This window comes from Ailuropoda melanoleuca, chromosome 12 (assembly GCF_002007445.2).
Source record: "Ailuropoda melanoleuca isolate Jingjing chromosome 12, ASM200744v2, whole genome shotgun sequence".
In the NCBI taxonomy this organism is placed as follows: domain Eukaryota; kingdom Metazoa; phylum Chordata; class Mammalia; order Carnivora; family Ursidae; genus Ailuropoda; species Ailuropoda melanoleuca.
The window spans coordinates 13,181,226-13,195,812 of record NC_048229.1 but is presented as its reverse complement, the minus strand read 5'-3'; the positions used below and the strand labels follow the sequence as shown (position 1 = coordinate 13,195,812).

Genomic DNA, 14,587 nt, shown 5'->3' with positions numbered 1-14,587 from the left:
GTCATGGCCATTTGGATGCTGTGACCATTTTGACATTCACGCCTATTTCCTGGCCAGAAAGCACAAACCGCCAGATAGCCTTTTATTTTTTTTTTTTTAAGATTTTATTTATTTATTCGACAGAGATAGAGACAGCCAGAAAGAGAGGGAACACAAGCAGGGGTAGTGGGAGAGGGAGAAGCAGGCTCATAGCTGAAGAGCCTGATGTGGGGCTCGATCCCAGAACGCCGGGATCACGCCCTGAGCCGAAGGCAGACGCTTAACCGCTGTGCCACCCAGGCGCCCCCAGATAGCCTTTTAAATTACAAAATAATTTACCCAACCTCAGACATTCCCCACATACCATTCCTGCCTCCTCCACCCCATCCTTGAGCCTCAGGCCCAAGTTCAAGTGTGATGTGTGGGTCGGAGATGGGGTAGGACCAGAGAACCCCTCAGTGTCCAGCTCTGCACTGCCCCACCGAAATGAACTAAAATAACAGCTAAGAGTGATTCAGTGCCAGTCTTCATGGGAATATTTGGACATGTATCATTACTCTCTCCAATTGAAAACTTGGGGAACTGAGGCACAAGGAGATCAGCCAGCCTGTGTAAGGTGAACATAACTAGTAGACGTTAGAGGTAGAATTCGAACCCAGACTGTCCAGCTTGAGAACCTTCATTCTTCGCCACCTCCCGGTGCTGCTGCTAAGAGCCCTAGACCGTGAAGTTCAAGTCCTGGCTCCTCCACTTCCTAGCTGTGCAACTTTGGATGAGTTACTCAACCTCTCTGTATCTTCCTTTCTTCACTGTCAAGTAGGCTGTGATTGTTTGACTTCCTTGCGTTGCCATAGGATTAAATGAATTAATATATTCAACACACATAGAACAGGATAGGCTAGGCTAGAAGAGAATAATCCTATGTATGAGTAAATAAACTAACATCCAGCTTTGAATGTTCTCGGCTTTTTTCTCTTACTGAAGCTCAAACAGCTCCCTCTTGATGTAATTTGCCATTTGCTATTCAGCCCTGGGATCCTTAGGCCCCCTCAGACCACCTGTCATCACAGAAGACACTAATTTTAAAAGCCAATTCCTAGGCTCCTCCCTCTATCTGCCTATTAGCGTTCACTGGGGATAAGGTCTGACTTCGGAATTTTTAACCAGCACCTCCCCCCCCACCCCCCACCTGCAGTGGAGTTTTGACAGGCCCAGCCTCCAGAGGTGGCTGGGAACAATTTAACATTTATATGCATCCTGACTGGGGTGGCTGCTGTTGCCTGGCAACCAGGTGGAAAAAAAAAAATTCCAGTTTACACCAAAACAGAACCTTCCCAACCACAAATCCAAAGGAGAAGGGGTGGGAAACAAGTGGGGGAGGGGGAAGAACGGAAGAACGGATTTTTGAGCGACTGCAAGTCAATATAGAATGTGCGCCTCACCATCGGTTAAATAGTAAAAAATGCACTTTTTTTCTTCATTGTACCCTTGGCAAAATCACCAAGAGAACAAAACCAAGGAAAAATACAATCAGTGGATCGATATAGAGCTTGGAACCCACATCACTAAAAGGAAATCACTTTAGCAATGGCCTCTGGAGGAAAATAAGATTACGTTAATCAAATAGCAGACAGACCTGAGTAATTAGTCAAGTGATTTCAAAAAACAAAAAACAAAAACAAATCTTTTTGTACTGCTTGACTTGGGGATCGGGGGACAGGGGTGACTGGTCTCCTGGTCTCTCTGCCTCTCAGTTTTTTTCCTCTGCTAGAACTCGGAGCTGATATTGGAAGCCTTGCTTTCCTAGCTTTTCCTTATAGTTTCCAAGAATTTGAGATCTTCAAGAGTTATGAACCCTTCTCTCGTCTGCTCCCATTTCTGGTGTCACAGGGAAGCAGTAGGGCAAAGACATTAAGCACAAGCAAGCCTCTGAGACCCGCCATAAATTCAAGGTGTACTGTCCGTGGCCTCGATTAAACAGTATGCAGTAATTGAATCCGTTTGGGTTTGAAGGCTTTGAAAAGAGTCGCTAATGGAAATGCAGTTATTAGCAGAAAAGCTGCAGGCAAATCTGTGGGGAGAGAGACACCTGTTCCTTTTCCCTCCAAGCTGGCGGCTTCGCCTTCCTTGAAAAACACACACAGCCCCAAAATCGCCCTTTTGGAAACATCTCTTTTAACCATCGTACATTTTCTACGAGGCGTTCCATGCCACCAGGGACCAGGGGAGGAGGGCTAACCCCTCTGGCCAACATCCAGCGCGCATGCTCTGGCTAGAGGCAGGCAGCCTTCTCAATTACCGTGTCCTCCACGGCTCCACGCAAAGCTTCCCGTCTGTGGGTTCACCCCGATGGTTCTAAAGGCAGCTTTTACTTTCCTTCTGCCTCGCTTTTATTTCTGCTACTGCCCTTCCCTGAAAAGCCCACCCCCCTCTTCCACCAACAGGGATCCCACTTCTCTTGCTGAGGGTTGGATTTAAAATTGCCTTTTCAGCTGTCTCTACCAATCGCTTGGCATACGGGAGGTATTGCTTTGCAATAGCTGCTTGCGCGTGCACGCGCATGGTGTATCTGCCTCAATGTATTTGTTACCTCTTGCCACTGAACTCCGAGTAACAAGCAGCCACATCATCTCCCTGGCACACTGCATTACTGCAGCAGAGTTTGGGGTCATGCTGCTGTTAGCAGCAGTCCTGCTGACCCCTTTATATTTAGCTTGGTAAAACCCATCAGAAACTTCTGACACCCAGGGCAGGGAGAGCATAAATTTGCGCAGTTTTAAGCCAGTAAATTGTGGTGATTTGCTACAGCAGCAATGGAAAACTGATACAAACCGTGCATTTAATAGGCTTTAGTTTCTGATTTGCCCCTACTCTAGGGGAGTATACTTTTCCTTGCCTCTTCCAGTTTCTAGAAGCTGCCCGCATTCTTTGGCTTATGACCAGCATCCCTCCACCTTTGCCTTCATTGTCAACCTCTTCTCTCTGCCTCTGACCCTACTGTCCCCCTCTTCTAAGGACCTTTGTGATTACACTGGGCTCACCCAGGTTTTCTAGGAAAATTTCCCCATCTCAAGATTACTAACCTAGTTAAAACTGCAAAGTCCCTTTTGCCATGTAAGGTAACTGTGGTACTGTGATTTATAATAAAAAATATATATTTGGTCTTCATCCCTGTTTCTGGCACAAAGTTCCTAAAATCCTTGGAATTTCCTAATAAGAGTGATGAAGTCTCATTCCTAACTTACCCCCTTCACCACACCTGAGTTCATTGAATGAATTGACTTATGGAAAGCACCTGAGGAGGTGGCTGGTTGTCAGGGGAACTTTCCCCTCCGATCCACCCTCGTGACCTGCAGGAAGCAGGTGGAATCAATCGCCAATGGCTAATGAGTCAATCAATCATGCCTTTGTAATGGAAGCCTCCATAAAAACCCAAAAGGACGGGATTCGAGAACCATCCAGGTTGGAGATTTGGGGAGAGTGGCACGCTCATAAAGCATGGAAGATCTGAGGCCTCTCCCCCAAACCTTGCCTCATTCACCTCTTGCATCTGGCTGTTCCTGAGTTATATCCTTCTGTAATAAGCCAGTGATCTAGGAAGTAAAATGTTTCTGAGTTCTGTGAGTCATTCTAGCGAATTAATTGAACCAGTGAAGAGGTCGTTGGAACTTCTGATTTCTGTAACAACCTCCGCTTGTACGTATGGCTAAAGAGGGGAAGGGGGAGAGTCTTGTCCGTCTGAGCCCTGAACCTGTGGGGTCTCACGCTATCTCCAGGTAGACAGTGTCAGAATTGGGTTGAATTGTAGGACACCCAACTAGTGTTGGAGGATTGCTTGGTGGTGTTGGAAGAAAACACACACCTCACAGTACAATCAAAGGTGCCGGGGATGTGAGAATATGAACGTGTTTGGGGGCCGTTGCTCAGCCTGCGGTAGTCTACCCTCTGGCCCTAAAGATTCATGTCCACCCCTGGCCCACCCACCCCCATGCAATTTACAACCAGCTCAATTGACTTGCACTTACAAGATTAATTTTCCTTATTCACTAGAAATATAACGAAGACCTACTATGTGTAGGCCCTTTTGTAGACACCGGAGATCAACCAAGAGGTCATCATTTTATAGGAAGAGGTGTGTTTCCCGTGGAGCTAATGAAACTTGACTCCGGTGCCCCCTCACTTGGAAAGACCCTTTCAAGGCCCCTTCTTTTCTCATTCTACATAAATGCGCCCCTGTTCACTTACAAGTTCATCATTATGCCTTCCTTTTCTAAAATAGGGCCTCCAAACAGTATAAGCTTCAGGACCCATGGAACCTGGATTTCCCAGTGCTTGCGGCCGAACCCGATAATCAGGCCAGTGTGTGTACTGTGACAGTTCGGGTGTGTGTGATGAATGGAACGGGACCCCATGAGGACATGCTCCCCCAGTGTGTGTTTCTGCAGACATGGTGCTTAACTTGGACATATAAACGGTGAGTTAGGAACTGGGAAGCCGGCCCTCCAGGAAAAAAAAAGAACTGAACTAGCAAAGGCCCTCAGGTGGGACAGAGTTTGCGGAGATGGATCAGAAGAGAGTTTGTATATTTATTTTGAAGCCCATTGAAGATGTTGAGGGCTGTGGGAATGGTCTCTCTAGTCAGGTCATAGAGATCTCTTGGGAGAGGAATATTGAAACCTTCCAGCCAAAGATAACCAGACATACACTATATGCTAATAATCCACAAAGATGGTTTTATTTGCTTGCTGGAGCAGGGAGAAAGCACCCTGGAGGGGGGAACCTGGTAGGAGGGGCCAGGTAGGAGGGGCCAGAGGGGATCAGTCTAGGATCTGGACTTGTGTTACATAATTTAAGCAGGAGCTAGGGTTGTGGAGATCAGCTCTCTGTTCAATACAGTCAACAGTTTGGCAAGAGGGTACTATGGGGTAAATTGTAAAATTCATAAATTTCCCTGTGGCCCAAGTGGAAAGAGACTCATTCCCCTCTCCTTTCTTAGAGCATTTCCTTGAGAAACTATGTGTGTGTAAATCTTTCCTGTCTCTTTGTTATGTATGTAAAACTTTTGTTAAGGTGCTGTTTTTTAAATATGGTAAACTGTATGTAACAGAAAATTTACCATTTAGCTATTTTTAAGTGTACATCTGATGGTATAAAGAACAGCGGTGGGGGCACCTGGGTGGTTCAGTCAGTCAGTTGAGCGTCCAGCTCTTGGTTTCAACTCAGGTCATGATCTCAGGGTTGTGAGATTGAGCCCCACGTCAGGTTGCATGTTCAGCAGGGAATCTGCTCAAGATTCTCTCTCTCCCTCTGGCCCTCCCATCCCATGCACTTTCTCTCTCTCTCTCAAATCTTTTTTAAAAAATAAAAAAGATAAAGGACAATGTTGTATAACTATCACCAGTGTCTACTTCCAGAACATCCAGAACATTTTCTATCATCCCAAACAGAAACTCTATAACCATTAAGCAATAACTCCCCATTGCCTCCTCCCTCCCAGCCCTCCCACTAACCTACTTTCCAAGTCTATGAATTTGTCTATTCTAGATGTTTCACATAAGTGGGATCATACAATATTTGTCCTTTTGTGGATGGCTTCTTTCACTTAGCATCATCTTTTTTTTTTAAGATTTTATTTATTTATTTGAGTGAGAGAGGGAGAGGGAGAGCATGAGCGGGGGGTGGGGGGCAGAGGGCTACCCACTGATCAAGTAGCCCAATGTGGGACTCAATCCCAGGACCCTGGGATCATGACCTGAGCCAAAGGCAGGTGCTTAACTGACTGAGCCACCCAGGTGCCCCTGCAAATCTTTCTTAAGGGCTCCCCAAGCCTCTTGCCAATAGTACAACCCAGGCATGTTTTCCTAATGGGCCTGAGAAACATCTCTTTGAAATGTAAATATCAAGGAAGATAGTGTCCCTAACTCCCTGGGACCGTGGGGGTTTAGCCTAAGCAACTTGTTCCAAACTGTAACCACCTGCTTATCATAAAGATGAGAAGTTTCAGTATTTCCTTGAGCCCAAGGCAATTAGCTAGCAGAATGTGTACCCTGATTACCAAGTGAGCTTAGGATGAACTAAGATAGATGTGGTCAGGTTCTTCTCCCTCAGGACAAGTTAGCATTGATCTCTAGAGCATGTGTGGGATGTAGTACTTGGCCATATGTGAAAAGGGTGGGATTTCTCCCCATTTTTGTAATCTCATTAGCAGATTACCTGTGCTGTGCCTCAAGTGTAGTTTGATGCTTACTCCCCATTAAAACTATTCTTTTCTAGAGTTGTGGAGAGGCTTTTCTAGATTGGCAGGAGATTTTAATTTTCCCCCCCTAACAGTATGTTGGTCATGTTTGATCAGAAATGGGAAAAGGGAGGGGCACCTGGGTGGCTCAGTCGCTTAAGCATCTGACTCTTGATCTCAGCTCAGGTCTTGATCTCAGGGTTGTGGGATTGAAACCCCACATTGGGTTCCATGCTGGCTGTGGAACATACTTAAAAAAAAAAAAAAAAAAAGGAAGAAGGAGGGCCTGGGTGGCATGGATAAGAAAACAATAGTTGTTCATGAGAACGGGGTCTGCCGTCCACGTAATGGGCTGAAAACTTCGGTTACCAAAGTCTGAGTGTCCTTGGGGCTGATTTTCACATTCTCTGGGCCACGATCAAAGCCAGGGGAACATTCAGGAGCCATGCTGGGGACATGGACTGGGATTGTGGCTAAGGAAACAGGGAGAAAGAGACAGATTAATAACCATTAGGAGTGATTTTTTAGAGAAGAAAATTGCTTCCTTATTTAAAAAAAAAAAAAAAAGGTTTCTCAAAGAAACTGAGACAGACAGACCATAACCTCTGTTTGGACATTTGAGTATGGAGAGTGCTTCCCCGCACACTTAAGATCTCAACCTTCTTTCCAGGCCCCATAGGATCTGACAGAGTACGTTTGAGAGCATGGAACATGGAGCCTACACCTCTTTCCAATTCAGAGCTGCCCAGCTAATACCTTCCCCCTTCCTGGTCCACAAAATCAAGAGCATAAAAGCAAGGTTGTCTTACACTGCTAAGTGTTGGGATTATTTGTTATGTGGAAACAGTTGCTGACATTTACACACTGTTTCATTTCATAGGAAGATCTGTTGTTATCTGCATTTTATAGAGGAGGAAACCGAGGCACAGAAAAGTTCACCTCTGTTGGGCATTTGGATGTAGATAGTGAGGGAGAAAGAGGTGCCAAGGATGGCCACAAGTTCTAGTTGTGCAGAAATGGGTGGATGGGGGCGCCTGGGTAGTGCAGTCGTTAGGCGTCTGCCTTCAGCTCAGGGCGTGATCCCGGTGTTCCGGGATCGAGTCCCACATCGGGCTCCTCCGCTGGGAGCCTGCTTCTTCCTCTCCCACTCCCCCTGCTTGTGTTCCCTCTCTCGCTGGCTGTCTATCTCTGTGAAATAAATAAATAAATAAATCTTAAAAAGAAAAAAAATGGGTGGATGGGTGGCCATTCCTCAGGCAGGAACCACTGGGAGAGGACAAGGTGAAGTTGCTGCAGGATGTGTGTTTTTTCCTGGACACGCTGAGTTTTAGGGACCCTGAGGGAATGTTGGGTGAGCAGTTAGCTAAGTGAGTCTAGATCTCAGAGGAGCAAACTGGGCTGCAGAGAGTTGTGGACATTTAAAGCGGGTTTGGATCATTGCAGACAGGGTGAGAGAGTGAAAGAAGGGGGTTATGGCTGAGCTCCCAAGGTAACCCCCCCTTTACCCACCCTCCCAACAGGGAGCCACCCAGAGGGAGAATCAGGAGAAGGTGGGGCCCCAGTGGCCAAGGGATGCCGGCATTTCCAGAAGAGGCGTGGTAAACAGTGCTCAGCTACACTTCGGGGGCTGCTCTAAAATTTCTGGTTTCATGACTGTGGTAGCAGCAGCAGGTTGAACAGAGGGTTATAAATTAATTCAGTAAGTAACAACAAGACTGAAAAATGCTGGGAAGGAATCCTGTCTGGGGCAGTGGGGCTGAGGTGAGGGAAGAGAGGTCATCTGGAGAGGTTAAACTAAGGCCTGGAGGAAGAGGAGGAGTAGCTAGAAGGAGGACATCCTAGCGCAAAATATATTCCAGGCAGTGGAACCAGCATACATGTGGAGGCTAGAAGTGGAAGGAAAGAGACCAGGCTGGCTGGGGTGTGACTAGCGAAGGAAAGAATGGCTTCAGATAGATAAGAAGGGGTAAACAGGGGACTATCCCTTTGCATCAATGTTAGGGATTTCGGATTCATCTCTAAGTGCAAGAGGGAGCCATGGATGGCTTAACACCATCCATTGAGAGTTAACTTCACAACTTCAATACTTTCAGGGCATTCTGATTTCCAAATTGGGGTGGGGGCCTTATTGAGCCTCCATGTACTGACAACAGTTTGTTCTCTTCCCCAACTGGACTTTGAGCTCCTTTGAGGCAAGGACACCGTCTCACTCACATCTGTATCCTCAGGCCACACAGCGCAGGGCCCGGGTTAAAAATAATATTATTTTTTTATTAAAGACTTTATGTATTTGAGAGAGAGAGTGATTGAGATAGAGGGAATACAAACGGGAGGAGCAGAGGGAGAGGGAGAAGCAGGCTTCCTGCTGAGCAGGGAGCTGGACTCTGGGATCATGAGCTGAGCCAAAGGCAGATGCTTAACAGACTGAGCCACCCAGGCGCCCCTGTTCTTGTTGTTGTTGTTGTTGTTGTTGTTGTTGTTATTGGTGCAGGCACCGAATTACCTGGATGGTAATTCCTGCTTTAAGGGTTCAAAGCCAGGCTCTACCACCTTTTGTGTCTGTGACTTTGAACCAGTGACTCCCACCTTTATGAGCCTGGTTTTCGGTATTCTAGAATGGGTATTACAGTACCCATCATAGAGGTCTCTAATAGAGGAGAATGAAATGTAAAATACCTGGCACAGCATTCAAGAACATTAAATTAGCCGTTATTACAGCATACTGGTTTAGAGCACAGTCAAGCAGAAGTCAAGCAGCTCTCAATTAACATCTAGTACACGGGATTCTGAGCAAGTCCGTTTAGCTCCCTGAACCTCAGTTTCCCCATCTGTAACTCGGGGAGATAAGAGTTGATAGGGTTATTGGGAAGGACCGCTGAGTTCATGCCCAGGAAGCGCTCCGAACAAACAAGAAAGATGGATGCTGCCACGACCGCCGGTTCGCAGCTCTCGGACCCACCGCACTCTTTGCAAGAACCGGTTTCCCTGTGCCTGCCGCAGCCCAGGCGGAGAGGGTGCGGCCACGGGCGTGGGCGGGGCGATCCGTGCGCCCGCCCCTCGAGGCGGGTGGGCGGGGCCAAGCGGGGCGCCCTTGCGCGCGCGCGCGCGGCGGGCCCAGGTACGCGGACAAGATGGCGGCGGCAGCGGTCGACAGCGCGATGGAGGTGGTGCCGGCNAGCCCACGGCCCGCGCCCCCGCCCCGCGCCCCCCGGGCCCGGGCCTGGCCGGCCTGCGCCGCCACCTCCCTGCCCGTGCGCGGATTCCCTCGCCGGAGGCCATCCCCGGACCCCTGCCCGCGGACCGGCAGACAAAGGCCTCCAGGCCGCCGGCTCCCCGAGCCCCTGGGGTCCACGCCGCGCGGACCCGCCGCTGCCCAAACTGCGCATCGGGAAGCGCCCGGCAGCCGGGGCCCGCCATAGAGGGTGACGACGGTAGGATCGCTGCTGATCCATCCTGCGCGCTTCTTTGTGCGCGACTCCGAGCTAAAATGTTTACGTGGATCCGGCGATGCAATGATCCTAACAGCCCTTGGAGGAAGAGGACGCAGCATTCCCTGGTTGCGGACCGAGAGCACAGATTTCGGTGTGGGACCCCGGATAAATCTGGCCCTGGCACATTTGCCATATGACCTTGGGGGGTAACGACTTCCCTTTCTTTTGAGCCTCATTCATCGACTTTACACGGTGATAATCAGACCTACGTTTTACTGTGGGTATTAAATGAGATGATGTGTAAGGAGCATTTACACAGGGCCCGTCCCTTGGGAGGCGCGCGATCAATGTTAGCAGCCCTTGTGGTCACTATTATTGTTGCTGCAAGTGCCCCCATTTTATAGATGGGGAGTAGAGACAGAGCATTCCTACTGCTACGCCAAGGTCACGCGGCGAGCTGCGTGCCGGGTGGAGATTGAACTAGGGCCACCGCGAGGGCCCCTGGTGCCACTGAACCATGCTGCTTTCCCTGTTTCTCAAGGCTGCCTTTGATTCCTGTGTCTGCCTTTGAGTCTCTTAAGCTGAGAGGGTGTTTCTCTCCTTGTAGGTGGCCTTCCCTTATGAAACACTACAGCCCCACCGACTACGTCAATTGGTTGGAGGAGTATAAAGTTCGGCAAAAAGCTGGGTTAGAAGCCCGGAAGATTGTAGCCTCATTCTCAAAGAGGTTCTTTTCAGAGCACGTAAGGATCCGTTGATGTAGCTCCCTGCTTTTGCCTGCTAGTGGTGTATGTGTCTGGGTCTGTAGGTATTAGCTCATCCAGCTCTTTCTGATATCCCTTTTTCAGTTCTGTCACAATCCCTGACTCACTTAGATGGCCGCAAGAGTCATTGTGTCCTTTTCCTCCCATCCAACAACACGAAGCCATTTGTGCCTGCCAGCTTTACTTTTCTAAAGCCAGAGAGAGAGTGGGGGTGGAGAGGGAGGGAGGGACCCCGCAGCACAATGTAGAGGGAATCCAGATCAGCATTATTTCCCTTCAAGGAGGTTAAACATTTTTCACAGCCTCCTCTTGAGTCAGGGGATCATCCGTGATCCAGCACTACAGATTTCGCCCAATTGTTTTCCCAGAAGGGTTGACGAAATTAATATGGTTTTTCTTCTCTGGCTTTGCAGGTTCTAACTAACCGGTAGTGAACAGCATTATTTCTTAAGGTAGCCCAGGATTAGAAGCTATCTGTATATCAGAATTATTACTCCTTCAGTGAAATTATCTTGCATTCATTATCCCTGAAAAGTTTTTACTTTTTAAATATTGCTGAAATGCGAGGGTTTTTGTAGTTGTTTTTGTCTTCCCACAGGTTCTCAGAAGTCTCTGTATTAGGTCATGATTCTTTTTGTAATTCCAGGAAGTAGTTTACACTAATATTTTAAATTTATTTCTTATTGAGGGCCTAGAAGTAGAGCCGGTCTGATTTATTTATTTATTGGGTTTGAGGGTTTGTTTGTTTGTTTGTTGTTTAAGTAAATGCCCATTGTAGAGCTTGAACTCACGACCCTGAGATCAAGAGTCATATGCTCTTCTGAGTGAGCCAGCCAGGTGCCCCTGATTTATTTTACTGTCCTGGTTTGCTGGAGATTAATTCCTCTTTTTCTTTCTTTCTTTTCTTTCTTTCTTTCAGATTTTATTTTTAAGTAATTTCTACACTCAATGTGGGGCTTGAACTTACCATCTTAAGATCAAGAGTTGCATGTTCTCCCTGACTGGGCTAGTGAGGCACCTTGATTAATCCCTACTTTCCAATTTTAATTAATATTACTAAATGGAGTTCATACATCTGAAATGTTTTCAAGGCTTTTCAAGTTTTGAAAGGGAAAATTTGAACTTTGGACAAATTTGAACTTATTCCCCTATGGAGAATAAAACTAGATATCCCCCAGTGTACCTTTCATTCTTTTTTTTTTTTTTTTAAAGATTTTATTTATTTATTTGAGAGAGAGAGCAGGAGGCAGAGTGAGACCAAGCCAGGTGATTGGGGGGATGGGGGCAGGACACGACCCAACTCCACACTAAGCACAGAACCAGACGTGGGTCTTTATCTCAGGACCCTGAGATGATGACCTGAGCCAAAACCAAGAGTGGGACGCTTAACTGACTGAGGCACCTCTGATGTAATTCATTTCTGTAAATAAATGTTAGTTGATATTAAGATGGGCAGAATTTATGTCCTATTCTGGATAAGCCATGCACTGACCAAAAGCATTCATATCAAATTTTAAAACTGGTACAAATGTGTGTGTACACACATATTAGGGTGCTAGAATTTGATGCACTTGGTCATGGGCTACTAGTTTGAATCCTCTATTTCTAGTCCAGCTGGTTTTGTNGGGCTCGATCCCATAACGCCGGGATCACGCCCTGAGCCGAAGGCAGACGCTTAACCGCTGTGCCACCCAGGCGCCCCTGTGTGCATTTTTAACAGCCTGTGTGTTTGTCTAATCATGATGAATTATTGTGTTTTTGCCTTAGCTCCCTCTTTCCCTGTACCACTGCCTAATTAGAAATATGTCAAGGACTTTGAACATAGCAGGAATATACTTAAGATTGATCTGTGGGTGGATGATTGCTTTGGCTCGGGACCCTTATATTCCCGTGTTCTCTGCATGCGCACAGGTTGACATGAAATTTCCTGGCTACTTTCAAAACAAACTGGGAGAAGTAATAGAATTTTAAAGCTCATTCGTACCACCACCTCAATTTACAGAGGAGGAAATAGGCCCAGTGGGTTAAGTGAGTTGCCCAAAGTACTAGGCTTCTCTCTGGCCCGCTGCTCCTACTAGAGTTCAACATAAATTGCATGAAATCACTGTTGTAAATGATGATATTTTGTATTTCTAATCCTTGTTTCAGAGCTGTTCTTTTCACATTAGAACTCAGTAATTTCAGAAATTCCAGACCATGAAAATATAATTAATTCACACCTGACAGTAAGATCTGAACAAATTATTGTTACTTCACATGTTACTTTCCACCCGTGGTGGGTGGCGCAGGAGAGCGTAGGACAGCTGTTACTGTCCCACGCACATGAGCATCTTTGCAACTCAGGTTTGTGTGTGAGAGTGACGGATTATTGCCTGTTATTGAGGCCTGTTTGTATATGTCTTCTTCATAGGTCCCTTGTAACGGTTTTAGTGACATTGAGAATCTTGAGGGACCAGAGATATTTTTTGAGGATGAATTGGTGTGTATCCTAAATATGGAAGGAAGGTAAGTCATAGTTTTAGCAGGAATTGGTTTTTGTTTGTTCATTCTAATAATGCCCAGAATTCCCTGCTGTAATTTGTATGTGGCCGAACCCTGGGATGTGTTTTCCGAATAGTTCATGTCTTACCATAGTTATATTTTTGAAAAACTCTGTGTAAATAATGTAAATACACTGAGACAATTGATATTTAAAGAAACCTTGCAAAATCCTTTTGGAAAGAAAAGAGAATTAGTATTTTATTCGTACTATGGGTCAAATACTGTGCTCAGTGCTTGTATTTATTATGTCATTTAATAATATAAACTACCCTTCCTTTATGAGATCTCCACCTCCCATCACCAAATTTGTCTGTTATGGATTGAATTTTTTTTATTTTCTTAGGCATGTTTTAATTTAACAGAGGATTTTTTTAAATGATTTCTGAATTTGGTTAAGAATAATCTTACTTTGGCCATGAGCATTATTGGTATCTGATTGAAGCTTTCCTTTCTCCTAATCAAGAAGACTATCCATCATCTCTTGTTTGTTGCTTAAAATTTTTTATGCCTCATATTTTCTGCTGTAAAGGTTTATTTCCAGTTTACCTAAAAGATGACTTGGCTTCCAGTTTAACATACCTATGAAAAAGATTTTCTGCTCTAAAAGTCCTGGAAACTATTAGCGATGGAAGATAAGAAGGCTAGCTTAGCATCTTCCTTCGAGCTTATTGTGCAATATCTCACAAACAAGGCGTAGGATATTTTCCTTGTTGTTTTTAAAGGGGTTTAGGAGAGAGAACTGTCTATCAGTGGAATAACTGTAGCGGAGAGGTAAGATGTGCCACTATTCTAGGCCTTGGATGAGTTCAGATGCAGAGGTCATTTTTCCGTTTCTATTTTGGTTTATCTATAAATGAATTGAAGTATGATCTAATAGTCAGTATTGTGCAGCCTTAAAAATAAAAGCTGACCTGCCTTTTTTACATATATGTGGGTATATTTTCAATTACATAAACGTAATGTCATATTGGTTGCTTTAGTTTTGATTTGATGTTGAGTGCAGTCTTTGCTTTTTCTTGCTTATGCTGTTTCTCCCTTCCTCCCCACTCCCTCCATTTGCGTTGGCTTCCCCTGCCCCACCCGTGTAATTAATGATGACAGCTTAGCCTATGTTCTTCCATGCTGATACACATCGATATATGTGGGGATGGAGGGAGATCATTTATTTCACAGAATTTTAATCATAAAATAGGTGCTTTTCTGTCTCTTTTTTTTTTTCTCAATCAGTATTACCTTGTGGAAATCTAATCAACTGATAAAAAGGCAAACTCATTTTATTAATGACTGTATGCTGTTCTGCAGTACAATTTATTTAACTATCCCACTGTTGTTAAGCAACCATTTTCTTCTCCATCTTATATTATTGTGGAGGGTGATGTTTTTTGTGGTTTCATTTCTAAGTAATAAGTTCCTGGGAATGAGTGTCCGAGGTCAGACATAGAATGTTATTGAAGAACATGAAAGATAGCCTGTCCTTGACTGGGGAGACTTACCATTACAAAAATGTCAGTTCTTCTAAAATTAACACATAACCCTAGTGCCGTTCCAGTTAGGACCCAAAAAGAGTTTTGGGACAGGAGTTTTTTGTTTTAATTAGATAATATTGTCATAAAATATGTCGAGAAGAAAAAATTCAC

At 45.5% G+C, this 14,587-nt stretch overlaps 1 protein-coding gene across 1 annotated transcript in view; it reads left to right on the top strand.

Moving 5' to 3' along the window:
• Positions 1-9,134: 9,134 nt before the first annotated feature.
• Positions 9,135-14,587, top strand: part of FBXO21 (F-box protein 21) — a 46,353-nt gene continuing 40,900 nt past the window's right edge. Inside the window, exons 1-3 of the mRNA XM_034637979.1 lie at positions 9,135-9,796; positions 10,253-10,388; positions 12,820-12,914. Coding sequence (XP_034493870.1) covers positions 9,135-9,796; positions 10,253-10,388; positions 12,820-12,914 — 893 coding nt within the window. The remainder of the gene's footprint in view (positions 9,797-10,252; positions 10,389-12,819; positions 12,915-14,587) is intronic.